The 21907-nt window shown below is 41.9% G+C and overlaps 1 protein-coding gene and 1 pseudogene across 1 annotated transcript; both read right to left on the bottom strand.

Annotated features, from left to right (window-relative positions):
• Positions 1-655: 655 nt before the first annotated feature.
• On the bottom strand, positions 656-14152 carry TMIGD1 (transmembrane and immunoglobulin domain containing 1). Its single transcript, XM_003800107.2, has 5 exons — positions 14062-14152; positions 11427-11705; positions 7032-7310; positions 2602-2705; positions 656-700 (listed from the first exon to the last, which is right to left on the bottom strand). The coding sequence occupies exons 1-5, from the start codon at positions 14141-14143 to the stop codon at positions 656-658; spliced, it is 789 nt and encodes a 262-aa protein (XP_003800155.1). The 5' UTR covers positions 14144-14152.
• A 7134-nt stretch (positions 14153-21286) lies between these two features.
• Positions 21287-21602, bottom strand: LOC100950257 (annotated as a pseudogene).
• Positions 21603-21907: the final 305 nt, after the last annotated feature.

Genomic DNA, 21907 nt, shown 5'->3' with positions numbered 1-21907 from the left:
GACTAATGAAACACTTCTTCATAACCTCTGACAATTTGACAGGAGTGAATTTAATAATAGCAGTAAATACAGATGGGACTACAGAAATTGAGGCGGTCCTGATACAAAACTCTTCCTGCGTTGCATGGCATCTCAGTTTTCTCATCTGAAATGAATCAGAAAATTAATTACAATAATGATCATAGCGCTTAAGCAACAACAACAACAACAACAAAAATCAAAACAAAATCCCGGCTCTCTGAGAGAATGCCTTTGTTCTTGTCACTTCACAGATGCTGGAGGCAGCAGACAAAAGGCAGCCCCACAGAGAAGGCAGTATGACAGTGAACGTGGCTCCTGACCTTATTGTGGAGTAGGGAGCAGTGGCTTCCCCCAGGGCAGGTTCTTTCAGTCATTTACATTGTGTGGCAACAAAGTGCAGTTGCACAAGCATGGGCCAAACTTGCTTAAAGAGAGAGTAGGCTTAGGACCAAAATGGTTCTCAACCTTCCAGCTTGTCTTCCTCTAAAGTGGAGGCAGAATTTCCTTCACCTTCTGTTCACCTCTAGCACTTCCCATCGCTGAGGAATGTGCCTGGAAGGAGCTTTATAACGCCCACCGCCCACCACTGCTACCCAACTGCTCGTGGAAAATTGTTGGCCCCAGCCTAGGGTACTTACAGAGATGTTCCACTGTGAGCGTCTTCTTCTCGTTTGCAGAGCTGAAAGCACATACGACAGGGGCAATGAGTTTGCCTGCTTTTCTTTTCTCTCTCTCTTTTTTATTGTTAAAACATTCACTTTTCTCTTTAGTATAAGTTTTCCCCATGCCTAACCCTGAGTAGCAATTTCCCACAGGCATTACATTCATTAGGCTTTTTTCCGAAGTAGTTGTTCTTACTGACAACCAATTCTGATACACTGTCGAAACTCATTCCAAAAGAGTTACACTGACAGAATACTTTTCTGGAAGGAAAAGAATTTTTGTCCAAGTTAAATGGTTTTCCCACTACATTACCTCGTCCCTTATTCAGCATTTTGTTATTCACGAATACAACTTCCCACAAATGTGTAGGTTTGTTTTTTTGGTTCCTTTCTTTCAGGGGGTCAGCTTTCCAAATGTCTCACCAGGACTCTTGCAAACTGTCAAGGTCATCCAAAACAAGGGAAGTCTGGGAAAGCGCCAGAGCCAGGAAGAGCCTGGGTGGCTATCACATGGGGACTCTTTTCTCCAGTGCCCACGGTTCCTCTCCTGTTCCGGCCTGAAGACCCTCTCTGGTTTAGTGACACAGTACCCTGCTGAGACCAGGTTGCTGTAGTTCTCCAGCATCATGTCCCTATACAGAGACCTGTGACTAGGGACCGGGAGCTCCTCCTGGGTGAAGCCCACAGTCACATCCTTAAATAAAACTGATCCCTGGAATTTCTGTACAATCTTGTTCATTTTGTGCTGTTATTGGGAAGACATAGACAACTTTGAAGATCCATTCACCACCACCCCCACCCCACCACCCCATGTTGCTGCACTGGCCCTAGAAGAGCAGGTAGACTCGGCAACCCAGGACCACCTCCCACAAGAGGCTGGAAGAAAACTTTGCCTGCTTTTCTAAGACCCGTGGATAAACATTTTTGAACTCATCCAAGTGGCTCAGGGATAGGTATCATGGAAAGACACCCACCTCTGCACTGCCTCAGTTCTCTCTTTTTTTTTTTTCCACATTAATAGTTTTTATTGAACTTGGAGAAGATGTAACTCTTAATCAGGATGCTTTCAGGATTCTTAGATTGCTGAGTATTTTTCCTTTTCTTTTTTATGTTTAGAGATGAAGTCTCAGTACGTTGTCTGGGCTAGTCTCAAACTCCTGGATCCTCCTGCCTCAGCTTCTTAAGTAGCTGGGGCTACAGGCGCGCACCACCACACTGACAGTTTTTTACATATAGGAAAAATTGAGTTGGATTGTAATAGGGAGTGGGGTGAATTTCTTCTTAGGAGACATCATTGCCCATGTATTATGTGTTTCAAAGAGAATGCCCTTGCTAAATGATGAACTCCGCCTAGGGCATATTGGCCGTTCCTTAAAGGCTTTCTGCCTATTTGCCCTCCTTTGGCACTGGATTAAATGACAGGGTCAAATGCACAGTGTTAACATATGCATGCACCTCCTCTGAATCATGCTAGCCAATGAGGTTAACTATGCAACAATTTAAACCAGCCCACTGCTGGCTCAGCTCCACAGGTGAGCAGCAAATGCCATCTTTTTAATGCAGATCTCTGTATCCCCAGACCAGATGTTCCTCTCCTCGTTTATTTATTACACCACAGGCAGCACCGTACAACAATCAAGGGAAATTTAAAAGGAGGAAAAATCAGCCCCAGATCCCCTACCCCTAACACCACAGCTACTTTCATTCAGCCCTTGACTATATCCACTTCTATTCTTGGTAAAGCTCTACTCATACATACAATTGGTATCCCCTTGAGCGAGTTTATTTTAGATCTCACAGTAGAAAGGCCACATTTCACTTTGCCCAAGCATGGTTCCTAATGCAAGTCATTCATATAGCCTGGTTTCTGCCTTTATTTAGCTGAGTTTTTACCAAATAGCTTAGAATGTTTAGATACCTTCATTATTCTTTTTCTTCGTGCAATCACTCCAAAGCACAACGTTAGAAAGACCACAACGCACGCAGCAATGATGGCTTCCATCGGTACGGCTATGGTTTTCTCTGTTGGAAATGCAAACACAGGGAATGAGAATGAACATTTTATGCTTCTCAGATGTCCCAGCCCCGATGCTTTCCGCTGTATCATCCTCTTAATTAAATTCTCCCAGCTACCCCAAAAGGTTGTCACCATTTTATAGACAAGGAACCAGGAGCTTTGAGATGTTTGTTTAAGTGTCAATATCACAGAACTAGTGAATGGCAGAGGCAAGGTTTGAATCCATTCCTTTGTGGAAGAACAATGTATTATAGTAGGAATAACTCCCCCCAAACAAATAGACCATTCGTCCACAATTTTTGCCATACAGAAAGTAGAGCTAGATTGAAGTCAGTGGTTTTCTTGCCTTTTGAAAAGCTCAAAAGATACTGGGAGATATCCCAGAAGGAGAAAGAGAGAGAAAAGCTTTGATAGCAAGAAGAGAAAGGGGAAAAAAGAGAGAGAGAGAGAGAGACAGGAGAGAGCCTTCTGGATTAAGAAGGGGAGAGAGGCTCAGTGCCCATAGCACAGTGGTTACGGTGCCAGCCACATACACTGAAGGTAGCAGGTTCAAACCCAGCCCGGGCCAGCTAAAACAACAACTAAACAACTACAACAAGAAAATAGCTGGCCTTGTGGTGGGTGCCTGTAGTCTCAGCTACTTGGGAGGCTGAGGCAAGAGAATCACTTAAGCCCAGGAGTTGGAGGTTGCTGTGAGCTGAGATGTCACAGCCACTCTACCGAGGGTGATGTGAGACTCTGTCTCAAAAGAAAAAAAAAAAAGAGGGGAGAGAGGTAGGGGAAGAAATGTATTGGCTCCAAGGTATAAAAAGAAAGTGGCAAAATTAATCAAAATTAAAAAATGTTGACTCGGCGCCTATAGCTCAACCGGCTAAGGCGCCAGCCACGTACACCTAAGGTGGCGGGTTCGAATCCCCAGTCCGGACCCGCCAAACAACAATGACAGCTGCAACCAAAAAATAGCCGGGCGTTGTGGCGGGCGCCTGTGGTCCCAGCTACTTGGGAGGCGGAGGCAGGAGACTCGCTTGAGCCCAGGAGTTGGAGGTTGCTGTGAGCTGTGATGCCACGGCACTCTACCCAGGGGGACAGCTTGAGGCTCTGTCTCAAAAAAAATTAAAAAATGTTTAAACATCTATAAAAATGTAGCTCTTTGTCAACTACAACCCATATTGTAAATAATGTTTAAACCTCAAGAACAAAATTAATAACTTAATCATAAAATTCAAAATCTATGCCAGTTAAATAATCCTTTTAAAATTCTTACAGCAAAATGTATGCATAATGTTCTGTGTTTTAATATGTTTAATAGGACACAGGATGGGACTCTGAAAAGGAAAAGTGCTTTTAAATGACTTTGTCTAAGTTCCTGGATTCTGATGCCAGCTAATGAGAGGAAGGGGTTCCAATCATGGTTTAGATAAAATTGTAGAAATTTAAAGTAAACAGAGAGGGTGCTACTTATTATACAATTGAGTTTATGAACTGAGGTGTGGTCAACAAATATTTACTAAGCCACAAATGCGTATTAGGCACTGTGCTCAGCTCTGCAAAAACTAGGACAGACCTGGAGAGCTCCTTTGCCTGCATGAAGCTCATATTCTAGCCGGGGAGACAAACATTAAACAAACAAAAACTCCAGATTGAGATAAGAATTGCAAAGGAAACAGGGTGATGCCAGGGCATATGAGTGGTATAAACCAGAGAGGAAGGGAAAAAGTGACTTTAGATAAATCTAATTTCAAAGGCTACTTTCTATATACCTCAAGATTATGAAATAGGGTTTATCCCTCTCCCCATAATTATAAAATTACAAACCAATTACCTTTAGTCATTTTCTTCCCTATGACTTACCAGCTCGGGATAATTTTGGGGAGTTAGTGGATTAAACGTTTGCCCTCTCTTGCTTATTCCTAAAAATTATTCTCATGAGGGTCATACCAAGCCTCTCGAGAAACTTGGCTCAACAGGCCTCTACTCCTATAGAGGTCATAGCCAGTTCTGGGATGTACCCCCAAAGCCTTCACCGTACTGGGGAGCCCCTCTGCTTGCATGCCAAGGAAATGTATCAAAGGGGAAGTGAATGTGGGATGATCAGGAAAAGTATTCAGTCACCGGTGGGAATATTTTTACTAAGCCAAATAAAATGAAAGCTATCATTCCATCAATAAGCTAAAATAAACTGCCTGACCCTCTGGCTTGCTTTGGATTCCAAGTTGCCGTTGAAAGTGACTTTGGCAAGTGTAACTATCTAACTGCACTACCACCGCCCCCCCCATTTTATGTTGTTGTTTATAACCAGACCTGATATTCCACCTCTCCCATTTTTGTTACAGTAAAATAATTCCAACACATGTTCTAAATCTTGTGCTTGATTAACGACTGTAATGTCATTTCCACCTTTGCATGGCCTCATTTAGGAACAACCCCACCGAGCAGAGGAGTCATGAAAAACTCGGCACTGAGCCTGAACACCAGCAGCGGACAGCTTCTGTTACAAAGACAGCCAACAGCCAGGGGAATAACAAAGCAAGAAGAAATAAGAAAAACAAGTTGGTTTGGAAGAACTCCACCCCAAACAAGTTTCTGCCCACCTGAAAGCCAATTTGCCAAGCTGGCATCCTGATTGCCACACAAGCTGAATGTTCGGTTGGTTTTTTTTTTAACGTGCCATAGAGCAATGATGATGTCTTCTGAACCGAGAGAGATCATAGCATTCCCTCTTCTGTAAGTGTGGTCTTCACAACCAAGTTGAGATGTGAGGCCCATTCCACCATGCTTTTGTGGTCTCGGTGGAGGTGAATAGCCACAGGCTATCCCACTGCTTCTACCCTGTGAGTACTTAGGATATTTATGGGTTTGGTTTTTAAAGCAAGCAGCCCCTGGGTATACTGTCACTGCTCCGACATGCCGGCAATCACGGGCATTCAACCACCAGCAGCTCTTCCTCCCCACCAGCTACTCTGTTCATATCCCAGACCCTCTACTCCGGGGGGAGCATTGATTACATCAATCCAACATTCCTGGCTGGGGTTCAGTTGGCTGCCTGGGGACTGGCAAAAAAGGCAATGAGTGGGTACAGGGAGGCAAATGACAAAGTGAATAATGGTCTGACAAGATACAGGAGCCTCGGCTTGCTGGGCTGACTCTCGAGTACTGGCCCAAGACCAGAAAATGTTGTGTATGAGCAGTTTAGCATCTGCTACACCAGGTAGCTCGCCTTTCTCTTTTTGTTTGAGTAAGAAATCCGAGGAGGGAAAAACACCCAGAGATTCATTTGTTCTCTGTTAGTGCAGAGATGATTAACCTGGGTGGATGAAGCATGAAGCCAAGAGAAAAGCTTGTGTTTGTTCCCTCCCTCTTTCTATAAGCCTCCAGGTTAGAGTACGAGTTAGGAGTGATTTTGGAGATCCATTTTCGTTTTTTTTTTTTCTGAGACAGAGTCACTTTGTCACCCTCAGTAGAGTGCCAGTGGCATCATAGCTCACAGCAACCTCAAACTCTTAAGCAATTCTCTTGCCTCAGCCTCCCGAGGAGCTGGGGCTACAGGCTCCTGCCACAACACCCAGCCATTTTTTGGTTGTAGTTGTCATTGTTGTTTGGCGGGCCCAGCTGGATTCAAACCTTCCAGCTCCGGTGTCTGTGGCTGGCGCCCTAGCCACTGAGCTACAGGCACTGAGCCAGAGATCCATTTTCTTACTAGTCACCAATTTCCTTCTTTGTGGTGCTTTTTTCGAGACAGAGTCTCAAGCTGTCACACCAGGTAGAGTGCCGTGGTGTCATCATAGCTCACAGCATCTCAAACTCTTGGGCTGAAGCAATCCTCTTGCCTCAGTTTTTTATTTTTGGTAGAGATGGGTCTCGCTCTTACTTAAGCTGGTCTTGAACTCGTGAGCTCAAGCAAAACACCCATCTCGGCCTCCCAGAGTACTGGGATTACAGAGGTGAGCCACCTCCCTTGACCCATAGTGGGTTTTTTTTTGGGGGGGGGTTCTTGGGTTTTTTATTTGTTTGTTTTTACTTCTCTTCTGTTGGTCATTGGGCTGTGAACTCAGAAATCCAGTTTCTACATACCTTGTTGCCCAATTGTTTTCTACAGTTGGTTCTAGAAAAAGATCTTTGCTCAAAAAGCAGTGTCCTCTATGGAATGGGCATAACTTCCCTAAAAAGACGGATTCAGTTTCTTAGTGGAGAATTCCTTGGATGGGGATAATTCCTCAAGAAAACCCTAGCTACTAATTATAATTGTCATTATTATTTGTTTCGCCAAAAATATTTACTGAGCATCTAGTCTGAGTTTTGCTCTGCGTTGGTTATTCCTTAAAAAGAGTTACCTTTAACAATCAGGTGAAAGTCCATGGTTTCCACTTTCAGAGATGAATTTGCAATACAGTTGTAGGTTCCATTGTCAGATTTCCTGACTTTGGTAATTGACAGCTGCAGAGACTCACTTGTCTGGTGGATTTGATGATGGTTTTTCTCTAAATTCAGGATGCTGTTATTTTTGTACCACATCATTTGAGCCTGGGGATTGGATTTCACGTTGCAAACCAAATTCACGGAACTGCCTTCCTCAACTGTTTGGAAGTTGTTTCCACTTAGGAGAGGAGGAACTGCAAGACTCAAGCATTTAGATTTAATTAACAGATAAGCGGTAGTTCGAGGTCTTCCTTTAGGCATTTACTCATTGGATATGAATTTTTGAGCACCTATATTGTGCAGATCACTGGGCTAGGAGCTGGGGATGTAACACAAAATAACACATCCAGTTCCAAATCCCACAGAACTTCTAATGTGTTGAAGACACACCAAGAAACAATATATGATTATGAACATAATATGATAATAAATCCATACCAAGTAGACAATTTGTAATACTAGCCAGAAGCACAAGCCTTGGGTTTTTGTTCTCTGAGAGTTAATAAACCAACGCATGCTAGCGTTAGATAAAATAGTACAATATTAAGAAGGCAAGCATTGGCCAAGTGCAGTGGCTCATACCTGGAATTCTAGCACTCTGGGAGGCCAAGGTAGGTGGAGCGCTTAAGCTCAGGAATTCGAGACCAGCCTGAGCAAGAGTAAGACTTTATTTCTACTAAAAACAGAAAAACTAGCCGGGCATTGTGGCAGGAACCCATAGTCTCTGCTACTTGGGAGGCTAAGGCAAGAGGATCACTTGAACCCAAGAATTGGAGGTTACTGTGAACTATGACTCTCAGTAACTCTACTGAGGGTGAAAACATGAGACTCTGTCAAAAAAATAAAAATAAGGCAGGCAGGCATTGAAGATAGTCCTGATTTCATCCTAATTTCATCTCTACCACTTGAAGATAGTTACTTAACTGCTAAATCCTCAGTTTTCTTATCTAAAAATGGGCTAATAATACTCATCTCATAAGTTTCTGTGAAGAAGAAATGAGATAACTCCTGTAAAGAATTTACTACAGTGCTTAGCTATTATTATCACTGTGGTGGCAGTGGTTTTGAGGGTTTTATTTTTGCACTTTAATCGTTGTCCTGGCCAACTATTTACCAATGCTTATTTGCATTTCCTCAGTGATCCTCTAGAAATAATGTCCTCCCAGGAGATGTTCTCGTCACAACAACTCTGGCATCTATGGACGGTGAGAGAGTCCCTCTCATTCCTCCATGTGAGCAACTCCTTACTCCCTCCACAACAAGAGCAGTTGTAGACCCACAGATAGTCAAACACATTTATCTCCAGGCCCTTGCACTTTCCAGCAAAGATGCAGGAGAGTGACAAAATGGTGGGAAAAGTGGGAACCAGGGAAAAAGTAGAGGTGGAGAAGCAGGAAAAAGGAGCTTGTATAATTTAAACACCGAATAATTAGACCCAGAGTAGGGTATGCTATTAATAACTCTCTCCAAAGAGTTGCTCTGGAAGGAGCTTGAATTCTGTATCATTTCCAAGGAGGATATTATATGGTATTCAGAGGTGTAGGAAGCTGCGGGAATAGAGAACATGATTGCCAAATACAACAATTCCATTTGTGGCCAGATCCTATTAATTATTTCCTTCTTATTTAACGATTTAAAATTAACTTAAGTGTATCAGCTACATATGAATACCCACTCTTTAAAAATTAGTACATTTCAAATTAAGTGAAAGTCCTCTTGGTGTCCAGGCTGGTCACTTTCTAACTCCCCTGAGATACCCACTGCTATGAGTTTGGTGTAAATCCTTAACAATTATGGAAAAATTATTCAGAATCTAAACATCACTGAAATCTGTAACACAGGCTTAGATACGTAAATATCATGGTGCTCAACCTTAATAAAGTGCAGATGTATTGGACAAAAAAAAAAAAGAGAGTTTTCTATATATGTAGTGTTCCCATAGGGAATATATTGTACTATTTTAGGAGCATGGGAAGGATTTACATAAAAGATTTCATTTCTCTAATGACCTCCATGGTTTTGAGATATGTCCACATTGAGATCTAGTTCATTGCTTGCAGATTGCTATAGTATAATATATGATTTTTTAATAGTGAGTACTTTGATGGACATTAAGTTGTTTTCGTTAGAGTGTTAATGCTACTATAAACACTCTTGTCTTATCTCTTTATGCACATGTGCATGTATTTCTCCAAGGTTAATATCTGGAAGGAGAAATTCTCAGTCCTAATATAATCACGTTTTAAATTTTGATAGATATTCCAAAAGAGTAGGTCTCAATTTCTACTTTTAGCAACAACATATGAGCAAAACTATTTCTCCTCATTCCCCCTTAAACAGTGTATTATCAAGCTTCCATTTAGCTCTTGACCTGCTATTTATAACAATAACAATACTTCCTTTGGATTGTACATGACATCCTTGTCCCGTTTTGTTTTGTTTTGTTTTGCAGTTTTTGGCCAGAGCTGGGTTTGAACCCGCCATCTCCGGCATATGGGGCTGGCACCCTACTCCTTTGAGTCACAGGTGCCACCCCTTTGTCCTATTATTTTGAGCTCATTTTGATTTATTAGTTAATGAGCTTGTGTCAGCTATTGTCACTATGAATCACTGACCAACTGGCCATATATAGTGTGTAAATATATATATATATATTTTTTTTTATGAGAGAGTCTCACTCTGTGCCCTAGGTAGAGTGTTGTGGCATCATAGCTCACAGCAACCTTAAACTCTTGGGCTTAAGTGATCCTCCTGCCTCAGCTTCCTGAGTAGCTGGGAATACAAGTGCCTACAATGACACCTAGCTAGTTTTTCGATTTTTAGTAGAGATGGAGTCTCGCTCTCAATCTGATCTCAAACTCCTGAGCTCAAGGGATCTGCCCATTTCTGCCTCCCAGAGTGCCTGTTTTACAGGCATGAGCCACTGCACCCAGCCTCGTGTGTGTATATATACATACATATGCATAATGGTGTGTATGTACATATACGTATGTGTGTATATACACATATGCTTAGCAACGATCATATTTAGGAGGTTGTTATAAAGATGATTTTAAAAGTAGATTGGGGCTGGAAAATGGAAAACAATTTCTTTAAGTCACCAAATCACGTTGTCAGCATTTCTCCTGGGTCTCCCTTAGGAAGGCTTCATGACTTTGGGAGGGTTGCTTGAGACCAGGGATTTAAAACCAAAAAGGTGAAGCTCTTCAATGGTTGGGTTTCAGGTATTGGTAACCCATTGGTGGAACTATATATGGATAGAGGACTGTTAAATGACACTATGGGGGAGGTCATGACGGTTATTTGGATGGCAAGCTGGTTCTGCATGAGGGAGGCGGGAATGGTGAGGGATGTGGTATAGGATAATACTGTGGTGTGACTGGTAGAAACAGCTCTTTATTTGGAACCTAGTAATAAAAATCAAAATCATTTGACGTCAAAGAGCTCAGCCAACTTTTCTGTGAAAAATTGATGCCATTGCTCCTGAGATACAAGGGTGAAGAAACTGATGAGGGACCCGGCTCTGGAAAATGGCGGCATCCCATAGCTTGAGTTTCTAGAGTGAATCATTTGCATGTTCCTAGACAAAGAAACTTTTTTTTATATATTTTAAACAAATTAGTAAAAACTGATTATCAGCAAGCTACCTCTTGGGTACTCTGATAGAATCCTACACTACATATTAGTGAGAGAAAGACAAATAACTCAACAGAGAAATGGATAAAAGACACAAGCAGGCATTTCACAGGAAAATAAAAATCACATGAATATCTTTTACTTATGAAAAGGTGAATACCTTCATTCTTTTCTTTTGAGACAGAATCTTACTCTATCCCCCTAGGTAGAGTGCCATGGCATCATCATAGCTCGCAGTAACCTCAAACTCTTGGGCTCAAGCGATCCTCCTGCCTCAGCCTCCTGAGTAGCTGGGACGACAGGCACCTGCCACAACACCAGCTATTTTTAGAGACAGGGTCTCACACTTGCTCAGGCTGGTCTTGAATTCCTGAGTTCAAGGGATCCGCCTGTGTTGGTCTCCCAGGATGGTAGGATTACAGGTGTGAGGCACCTCACCTGGCCCAATACCCTCATTCTTAATTTAAAAAATGAAAATAAAATTTCAAACGAGGCTAACAAATTCTTAAGAGTTTAAGGGTACTTAGTGCTTATAGGTAAGTAAGTACTCTCATGCTTTGTTATGGGAGCATAAATCTGCCAATTTGGCAATATCAAAACCTAGTTTTTAACTAGGTTTTTAAGGTAGTGCAGACATGACAGATTGACGAGCAGTTTCTTTTCCCTTTACTCACATATAACATTCAGCATCACTGAAATGGACACTGTCTTATCACTCTGCAGCCTGCAGGTGAAGTTAACTCTGTGGTCATCTTCGCTGATGGAAGAGACACAGATGGAACTGGAGTTGATTTTGTTTCCAGATTTCAAATCCACTCTCCCCTCTTCTCGATACCAGAGAAGTTCTTCTTCCCTGGTATGGTTTTGAACAGCACAATTCAGAGATTCTTGAAAGCCACGCCGAGTGTCCAGGATATAGTTCTCGGTTTTACCGTTCACAGTTAAAATAGAACCTGGGGGTATAGGAAGAAACTATTAAGGTATGCACGGCAAAAAACCTAGATGTCCATCAACAGGGGATTGGGTAAATAAGTTACGTTTTATTAGTGAAACATATGTACTCTCAACAGTTAAAAATAGTCATGTTGATCTATATACTTTAATACAGAAAAAGATCCATAACTTATTATTAACTAAAAAAAAAAAAAAAATTAAGATGGTGGTCACCGGCTCAGCGCCTGTGGCTCAAGCAGCTAAGGCGCCAGCCACATACACCTAAGGTGGCGGGTTCGAATCCAGCCCGGGCCCACCAAACAACAATGATGGCTGCAACTAAAAAATGGCCAGGCGTTGTGGTGGGCGCCTGTAGTCCCAGCTACTTGGGAGGCTGAGGCAGGAGACTCGCTTGAGCCCAGGAGTTGGAGGTTGCTGTGAGCTGTGATGCTACAGCACTCTACCCAGGGGGACAGCTTGAGGCTCTGTCTCAAAAAAAAAAAAGATGGTGGTCACCAAATTTTGCTGCAATTGGAATTACCTGGGGGTCTTTACAAAAGTATTGATACCTGGCTCTCATCCCCAGACATCTGATTAATTGACGTGAGTGCAATCTTGGATTTTTTTAAAAGGCCCCAGGTGATTCTAATGTGCAGTGAAGTTTGAGAACCACTGGGTTAGAAACCAGTATGTACAGAAGGATTATATATATATTACATATACACACACATATACATGTATATGTGTGTGTGTGTGTGTGTGTGTGTGTGTATTCATGGAGGAAAGATTTAGAAAAACTTCTCTACCTATTGAATTTACATACACATACCAGATCTGATTTTCTTACTTCATGGAGTTAGAAGTAGAAAGCACGGGAGTAGAAATGGAGAAATGAAAGGACTATAGCAAAATAAAAAAAAATATTTAAGACACGAATATAGCAGGTGGAAATGCAGAATATAAATCATCTCTAACAACTACTACAAATGCATCAAAATTGAATATGTACATGAGGAAAATGACTCACAGACACTTTCTGGATTAGGTGATAGGATTATGGACAAACTCAGTCTTGTCTTTCTGATATCTCAATATTATTTTAGCGGCATTCCAAAAACAAAAAGATGTCTAAATAGCTAGGCTTTGGTAGATAGATGAGATTTTGTGGAGTAGGTGATCAGGGTATATAGGAGTTCTCTTTTTCGGCTCTATTTTTAGAAATACATTTATTGCATAGTAATATACCTAAATTTTAATTTTCCTTATTCAGAAGTAAATAACAAAAACTAAAAAAGACCTTTAAATGCCTCAAATCAGCATCCTAGTTGACATTTCTTAATATGTTAACTTTTCAGTAATACAGTAACTTTTCAGCTACTCAGGAGGCAGAGGCAAGAGGATCCCTTGTGCCCAAGAGTTTGAGGTTGCTGTGAGCTGTGATGCCACGACACTCTACTCTGGGTGACAGGGTAGAGACACTCTGTCTCAAAAAAAATTAATTAATTAAAAATATATATTAACTTTTTTGTAAAGTATAAGCTACTGATAAAGATAATGGGATTGATGCTTAGTATTTTTTAAAAATCTGGAAGAATATATGTCAAGACGTTGAGTGGTTATCTCTGGATGATGGGCTTTGGGGAGATTTTTACTTTTCTTTCTCCTTTTATACATTGTCTAATTTATCTCACAATGACTATGTATAGTATTTAAAGCCAGGGAAAGTGGGGAAACTATTTACAGGTAGGGGTAGGGAGCAAACACAGAAAAGATTTTCAAGCGAGTCATATGCTCAAACCAACAGAAGATCATCTGGGGTAAGATTAGTAACGAAATGCATTAAAATGTAGGAAAATTCTGGCTATGGCTCTGGAGAGAATAGAATACTTCACCTTGTCTTGTAATATTAGAACCCTAAAAACAGTATTTTTCCATTTGGTTTTTTATTATGTGACTCCTATACTGTGAGCCATACCAACTGCATAGACATTCCAATATGGAATTTAAGGATATACCCAATGCCCACTGAATTTTTAATTTTTATGTATTTATTTATTTATTTTTGAGACAGAGTCTCAATTTGTTACCCCCGGTAGAGTGCTGTGGCGTCACAGCTCGCAGCAACCTCAGACTCTTGGGCTCAAGCTATTCTCTTGCCTCAGCCTCCCAAGTAGCTGAGACTACAGGCGCCTGCCACAACACCTGGATATTTTTAGAGACTGGGTCTCACTCTAGCTCAGGCGATCTGCCCGCTTTGGCCTCCCAGAGTGCTGGGATTGTAGGCATGAATCACCGTGCCCAGCCTACCACTGATTTTTTCTAAATGTGAAATTTCTCTTTATCTATGAAAAGAGGCCAAAAAGAATATTAACTTACCTGTCATCTCATTCGGCAGAAAAACAATTACTGAAAGAAGAAATCTATATATTTGCATTACACTGCTGCTCTTCCATGCCATCTTTAAAAAATTCACGTCGAAACTACCGGGAGAAGAAGCATGCAGTTGGTATTGTACTTTGGTTTACAATGATTTTATGAACCTTCCTTCTGTCTATTTAGCATTTAAAATAAGGTCCCAGATGAATCATCCCGGCTAAAACAGCAATACTTGTAGTTTTTAATTAAACAACCCTGTTCTGACTCAGTCCAAAGTACTTTTAGCATTAGGGCATTTTTTTTTTTTTCACGCAACGAAAAGAAAACCACAAGGTAATAGGCAAAACTATAGAAGGCAGCTTTAAGTCCCTGGTCTTCCCTAGAGAAATTGATAGAATATCATTTTAACAGAAAAAGAGCTTGCTTCATTCTCAAACAGTCCCTCAAACAGAAGTTCAGTGTCAAAAGCTTCTATTGGGTCTTTTTAAAAATAAATTTTGGTAGTGATAAGTCTTGCTCTGTAGCCCTGGCTAGAGTGCAGTGGCATCATCATAGCTCACTGCAACCTCAAGCTCCTGGGCTCAAGTGATCCTATTGCTTCAGCCTCCCAAGTAGCTAGGACTATAGGCATTCACCACTATACCCAGCTAATCTTTCTCTTCCTTTCTTTCCTTCCCTTCCTTTCCTTCCTTCCTTCCCTCCCTCTTTTCTTCCCTTTCCTCTTTCTTTCTTCCCTCCCTCCCCTCTCTCTCTCTCTTTCTTTCTGTCTTCCCTTTCTCTTTCCTTCCCTCCCTCCCTTCCTTCCTTTTTTGTTGAGACATGGTCTTTCTGTGTTGCCCAGGCTGGTCCTTAACTCCTGGTCTCAAGTGATCCTCACGTCTCAGCCTCCTTAAGTGCTCAGATTACATGTGTGAGCCTTTTGGGTCACACCTGGCCTTTTGGGTCATTTTTGCAAAGTTATTTTCTGATCATAGAGAGTCTCTGAGACTACTCTGAATCGCATATATTCAGATGGTGTGTACTTACCAAAAACTCAATCAACACGTGACCTCTAGTTTTAAACCGAGTTGACCTCTGCTTTCCTCACCCCTCTGCTACTCTCTCCCTCCTAATACTCCTTGACCCAGCATGGACTAAAAATAATATATAAATAATAAACATTATTATTTGGCAGAAATACATTATGCTGCAAGCCTGCAGCAATCTTTTAATTAACCTTATGCTTCTATCATCCCTCTCCCTAGGATAATCTCCAGTTCCTTCTGGGAAAAACATATACTCAGGACTTCCTTTCAAGAGTAGTGTTATGATCAGAGTAGAAACATAGGAAATGCTTTCGCTGCAACTGGCACTGTGCTTAACATGTTAGAAACATTATGTCTGGGCGGCGCCTGTGGCTCAGTGGGTGGGGTGCCGGCCCCATATACCCAGGATGGTGGGTTCAAACCAGGTCCCAGCCAAACTGCAACAAAGAAATAGCTGGACGTTGTGGTGGGCGCCTGTAGTCCCAGCTACTCCGAGGCTAAGTCAAGAGAATCACCTAAGCCCAGGAGTTGGAGGTTGCTGTGAGCTGTGTAATGCCACGGCACTCTACTGAGGGTGATAAAGTGAGGCTCTGTCTCAAAAAAAAAGAAACGTTATGTCAATCACAAGCCCCACAGCAACCCTATTGAGGTAGTTTTGTAGGTTTAGAGAGATTACATGATTTGCCCAGGATCTCATAGACAGTCAATGTCAGGGTCAGAATTCAAATCCATGATCCCAAGACCAGGCTTGCGACCACCCTCCTGCCTGGATTAATAGTCTCTTCCTTTAAGAAGCTACTGTTAATCCCTTTCAGTCCCTGGCCACTCTATAGAATTTAGCCACTTGGAGTTCTGTCCCCTTCACACCAGTCATTATTAGCTTTCGAGAGCTGCAACACACCTAGGCCTTCTTTGGGCACCTCTGGGGTTATCCCAGACCTGTCCTGACAGGAGCAAGTTTCATTCCTGTCAGGCTCACCCTTTCTGGCAGGCATCCCTGCAGCAATCTTTTAATAACATGAAATTAATACTAATAATGATTCTTTTGTAATTTTAAGATTTTGCCAAAATGATTTCTATCACAGTGTTGTAACAGTGATGACTGCAGAATGGCACGGTTAATAGAGTTTTCTCGGCTGGGCACAGTGGCTCACCTATAATCCTAGCACTCTGGGAGGCCCAGGCATGAGGATAGCTAAAACTCAGGGGTTCGAGGCCAACCTGAGCAAGAGGAAGACCCTGTCTCTACTAAAAAGAAAAATTAGCTGGGCATTGTGATAGGTGCCTGTAGTCCCAGCTACTCAGGACTAGCCTAGGTAACAGAGTAAGACTGTCTAAAAAAAATATATAGAGTTTTCTCAAATGTTTTCCATTATAGGTGTTTGATAAAACCTGGAAGTGTGGACTTCTTGGCAGACCTCACTTCACCCTATAAAGGGGGAGCATTGATGTCTCCTCTTTCCTTCCACTCCACCAAGGGAGCAACTTTTCAAAATGAATTTCCCCCTTTGAGTTGTTAATTTTTCTATCTCTACTTTCTACATAAAACAAATCTTATCACTTACCTGCTGAGCTCTGAAAAACTGACTTCCTTGGCCCACTGTTCCTCTGACTGGAAACTCTGGATCCTTTCCCTGTTACGATTCAAGTTTATAATAACTTGAATTCGAACACTTTACGACAGTAGGGTCATGTAAATAAGATAAATTGGGATCAAAGTCTGTTTCTTTTTATGGATGCTTAGAGAAGATAGTAATTGGAAAAGACATCTTCTTTTTTTTTTAAGACATCGTCTTCTTTTTTTTTAAGAGACAGAGTCTCACTTTATTACCCTCATAGAGTGCAGTGACGTCACAGCTCACAGCAACCTCCAGCTCTTGGGCTTAGGTGATTCTCTTACCTCAGCTTCCTGAGTAGCTGAGACTACAGGCGCCTGCCACAATGCCCGGCTTATTTTTTTTTCTTTGAGACAGGGCCTCAAGCTGTCCCCCTAGATAGAGTGCTGTGGCATCACAGCTCACAGCAACCTCCAACTCCTGGGCTCAAGCGAGTCTCCTGCCTCTGCCTCCCAAGTAGCTGGGACCACAGGTACCCACCACAATGCCCGGTTATTTTTTGGTTGCAGCCGTCATTGTTGTTTGGCGGGCCTGAGTTGGATTCGAACCCACCACCTAGGTGTATGTGGCTGGCGCCTTAGCTGCTTGAGCCACAGGCGTTGAGCCAGCCCAGGTATTTTTTATTGCAGTTTGGCTGGGGCCTGTTTGAATCTGCCACCCTCAGTATATGGGGCCGGTGCCCTACCCACTGAGCCACAGGCACCGTCCAAGACATCTTCTAAAGATCTAAGTTTAGAGAAGTATTGTTCCCATAAAGTCTGAACTTGTGCAAAAACTTGTAGCAAATCTCACTGAACACTGCCATACTCTGTAAGATGACTCTGTTTTGATAATCTACTAGCCCAGGGATTGTGATAGGATAAATCCTGGAAAGGTTTTGACTTTCACAGCCGTCAAAACATTGAAATATTCCACACAACTTAAAAAACACTAGAAACACCTTACTTCACTAGTAATGCAAGCCCAGTGTGTAAACTGTACCAAGCCAGGCATGGGACAGTTTTATCCCCTTGAGGCTTTCACTTGATTAGAGAGTCCTTACATTACACTGTTTATAGTATTCCTTGTTTTTTTGTTGAGACAGAGTCTCAAGCTGTTGCATGGGTAGAGTACTGTGGCGTCACAGCTCACAGTAACCTCAAACTCTTGGGTATAACTGATTCTCTTGCCTCAGTCTCCCAAGTAGCTGGGTCTACAAGTGCCCACCACAATGCCCTGGCTATTTTTTTGTTGTTACAGTTGTCACTGTTGCTTAGCTGACTGGGGCCAGACTGGAACCTGCCAGCCTGGGTGTAGGAGGCCGGTGCCCTACCCATTGAGCTACAGGCACCGCCTGTTTATAGGATTCTTTTTTTTTTTTTTGAGACAGAGCCTCAAGCTGTCCCCCTAGATAGAGTGCCATGGCTTCACTGCTCACAGCAACCTCCAACTCCCGGGCTCAAGCAAGGCTCCTGCCTCGGCCTCCCAAGTAGCTGGGACCACAGGCGCCCGCCACAACACCCGGCCATTTTTTGGTTGCAGCCATTATTGTTGTTTGGCGGGTCCGGGCTGGGGATTCGAACCCGCCACCCTAGGTGTATGTGGCTGGCGCCCTAGCCGCTTGAGCCACAGGCACCGAGCCTGTTTATAGGATTCTTAATCATATAGGAACTATTGTTCCTATTTATACAAAAATACAATAGAGTAATATTTATGGTTATGCACCCACTGGTTAAGCACACCAGAGATCTGCCCCTTACTAACTGTGTGACTTTGAAAGTCATTTAACCGGTTTGGTGCCTGTGGCTCAACCGGCTAGGGCGCCAGCCACGTACACCTGAGGTGGCGGGTTCGAATCCCCAGCCCGGACCCGCCAAACAACAATGACGGCTGCAACCATTTTGGCCGGGCGTTGTGGCGGGCACCTGTGGTCCCAGCTACTTAGGAGGCAGAGGCGGGAGACTCGCTTGAGCCTAGGAGTTGGAGGTTGCTGTGAGCTGTGATGCCACGGCACTCTACCCAGGGGGATAGCTTGAGGCTCTGTCTCAAAAAAAAGAAAAAAAAGAAAGTCATTTAACCTCTGTGAGCCTCAGGTTCTTCATCAATACAATAGAGATAACGATCGTGTGTAGTACCCTCCCTATAGCCTCACTGTGAAGATTAATTGGAATGAAGTATATAAACCTCTTAGTAAGCAGTAGCTTTTATTACTACTATGAATACAGGCTGGGCGGGGCATCCTCAATAAACAGAACCTCACTCTGGTGTTGCTAAGGCAAGAATCGTAGCTGAGAGCAGCTCCTGCTGGCTGTACTACAAGCACCAGCTAAGCAGGGGGTTGGGTTTTTTTTTAAAACATTTCCTAGTATTATAGGGGTACAAATATTATTTTGGTTACATGGATCACATTTACAATGCTTGAGTCATGGTTATAAGTGTGCCTGTTACCCAGATAGTGTTCACCCATCCAATCTACTCCCGCCCCTCTGTTTGATTTCCATTAAGTTTTCCATCCCTCTGGCAACCTTCAGTTAGTTCCAATTTAATAGTAAGTACGCGTGGTGTTTGTTTTTCCATTCTTTAGATATTTCTTTCAGGAATGGTCTTCATTTCCATCCAAATTGTTGCAAAAGGTATACGCTTTCCTTCTTCATGGATGAGTAGTATTCCACAGTATTCATACACCACATTTTGTTAATCCACTCTTGAACCGATGGGCACTTGGGTTGATTCCATATCTTTGCACTTGTGAATTGTGCTGCAATAGATATTTGAGTACAGGTGTCTTTTTGATAAAAATGACGTCTTTCCGTTGGGTAAGTGCCTAGTAGTGGGATTGCTGGATCAAATGGGAGGTCTCGTTTTAGTTTGTTGAGGTATCTCCATACTGTTTTCCATAGAGGTTGCACCAATTTGCAGTCCCACCAGCAGGACGTAAGTATTCCTTTCTCTCCGCATCCACGCCACAACACCTATTACTTTTGGACTTTCCAATGAAAGCCATTCTGACAGGGGTAAGGCGATATCTCACTGCAGTTTTTTCTTTTTTCAGATTAATATGCAGGTACAAATAATTAGGTTGCAAGGCTTGTGTTTGTTAGGTAAGGTCCTCATGTCGTTGTGCCCCACACCCAGGAGGTGTGCCATATCCCCTTACATTGTGCCCATTAGGTGGGAGCACACCCTCATTGTGGTTTTAGCTTGCATTTCCCTAGTGATTAGTGATATTGAGCACTTTTTCATATGTTTGTCGGCCATTTGTCTACCTCCTTTTGAAAAGCTTCTGTTCATGTCTTTTGCCCATTTTTTGATGCGGTTGTTTGACTTTTTTCCTTGCTGATTTGCTTGAGTTCTTTATAGAGTCTGGTTATTAGCTTTTTATCTGGTGTATAGCTTCTGAATATTTTCTCCCATTCTGTGGCTTGTCTATTTGCTTTGTTGATTATTTCCTTGGCCGTGAAGAAACTTTTTAACTTAATAAAGTCCCATTCATTTGTTTTTGTTGTTGCTGTGATTGCCATTGGAGTCTTGTTCATAAACTCTTTGCCTGAGCCAATAATTCCAGAAGAATTTTTCCAACACTTTCTTCCAGAATTCCTATGGTTTGATGCCTTACATTTAAATCTTTTAACCATCTTGAATTAATTTTTGTGAGTGGTGAGGTACCAATCTTGTTTCATTCTTTAGCATGTGACTATCCAATTTTCCCAACCCCATTTATTGGCTAGGGATTCTTTCCCTCAGTGTGTATTTTTTGTCTGCTTTGTCAAAGATCAGTTGGCTATATGTGTGTGGTTTTATATCTGAGTTTTCTATCCTGTTTCCTTGGTCTGTGTCTCTATTTTTGTACCAGTACCATGCTGTGTTGGTTACTATAACCTTGTAGCATAGTTCCAAGTCTGATAATGTGATGCCTCTATATTTGTTCCTTCTGCCTAAGATTGCCTTGGCTATTTGGTTGTTTTCTGGGTCTAAACAAAATATAGAATTATTTTTTCTAGATCTGTGAAATATGACACTGGCATTTCAATGAGCATTCCATTGAATCAATGTTGATTCTAGTGATCCATGAGCATGATATGTTTGTCCACTTGTTGTATCCTCTGCAATTTCTTTTCCTAGTATTTCATACTTCTTTTTGTAGAGATCTTTCAGCTCCCTAGTTATGTATATTCTTAGCTATTTTTTTGCAGCTACTATGAATGGTATTGAGTCTTTGATTTGACTATTGTCTTGATTGTTTTTGGTGTACAGGAATGTTACTGATTTGTATACATTGATTTTGTCAAAACACCCACAATCAAAGCCAAAGGTTCTTACCCAACATATCCTACAAATATACCCATATAAGTATGGTGGAGGAAAAAAATCCCCCATCTAAACAATAGAAAATCCAAAAACAAAAACAACAGCTTCTCCAGATAAGAAGGAATAAGTGAAAGAACTCCAGAAGTATGAAAAAATCAGAGAAAAATGACACCCACAAAAGGGAATACCAGATCTCTAGCAATGGATACCAACTAAAATGAAAATATAGTTTTTGAAGGTTTCAAACGTGCTTTATTTCAATAATGCCATATTTTAATGGGTATACAGCATTTACTTGGCATCAATTATGAGTTGGTTCTGTAACAATTCAGTATTACACCAGCTGGGATGATTACTGACCTCTCCATTCCTTTGGGGTGACTCTGCCAACAGGGCACAGGTTCCATTCTATTCTAATTTGTGTCACTGCATGTGTCCATACAGCAATACAGAAAGTGGCTCCACTAGCTAATACAGCATTACCATATTTATCATGAAAATCAGGTGTTTGTTTCTGGTGGCTTGCCCTTGCCATTGTTTGGTGAATGTATCGAACTTGGAGACGACTTAGTGCATTCTTGGCCAAGAAAAACATTGTGAAATTGAAAATGGAACTGCACAATTCTAGGTGCTGGTTCGGTGCAAATTGATTTCAGATCTAAAATTAAAATATTGAAATTACAGATAAAGAATTCTAAATATGGATTGTAAGAAAATTCAATAAAATTCAAGAGAAAATTGAAAACTAACTCAAAGAAACTAGGAAAACAATACATTAAATGAAAGAAAAGTTCACTAAAGAGTTAGGCATATTGGCTCAGCACCTGTGGCTCAAGCGGCTAAGGCGCCAGCCACATACACCTAAGGTGGCAGGTTCGAATCCCCAGCCCGGACCCGCCAAACAACAATGATGGCTGC

The sequence above is a fragment of the Otolemur garnettii genome, unplaced genomic scaffold (genome assembly GCF_000181295.1).
Source record: "Otolemur garnettii isolate 467f Iridium unplaced genomic scaffold, OtoGar3 scaffold00166, whole genome shotgun sequence".
Lineage (NCBI taxonomy): Eukaryota > Metazoa > Chordata > Mammalia > Primates > Galagidae > Otolemur > Otolemur garnettii.
The sequence above is the reverse complement of the archived record's forward strand: the minus strand, read 5'-3'. Positions and strand labels throughout refer to the sequence as shown.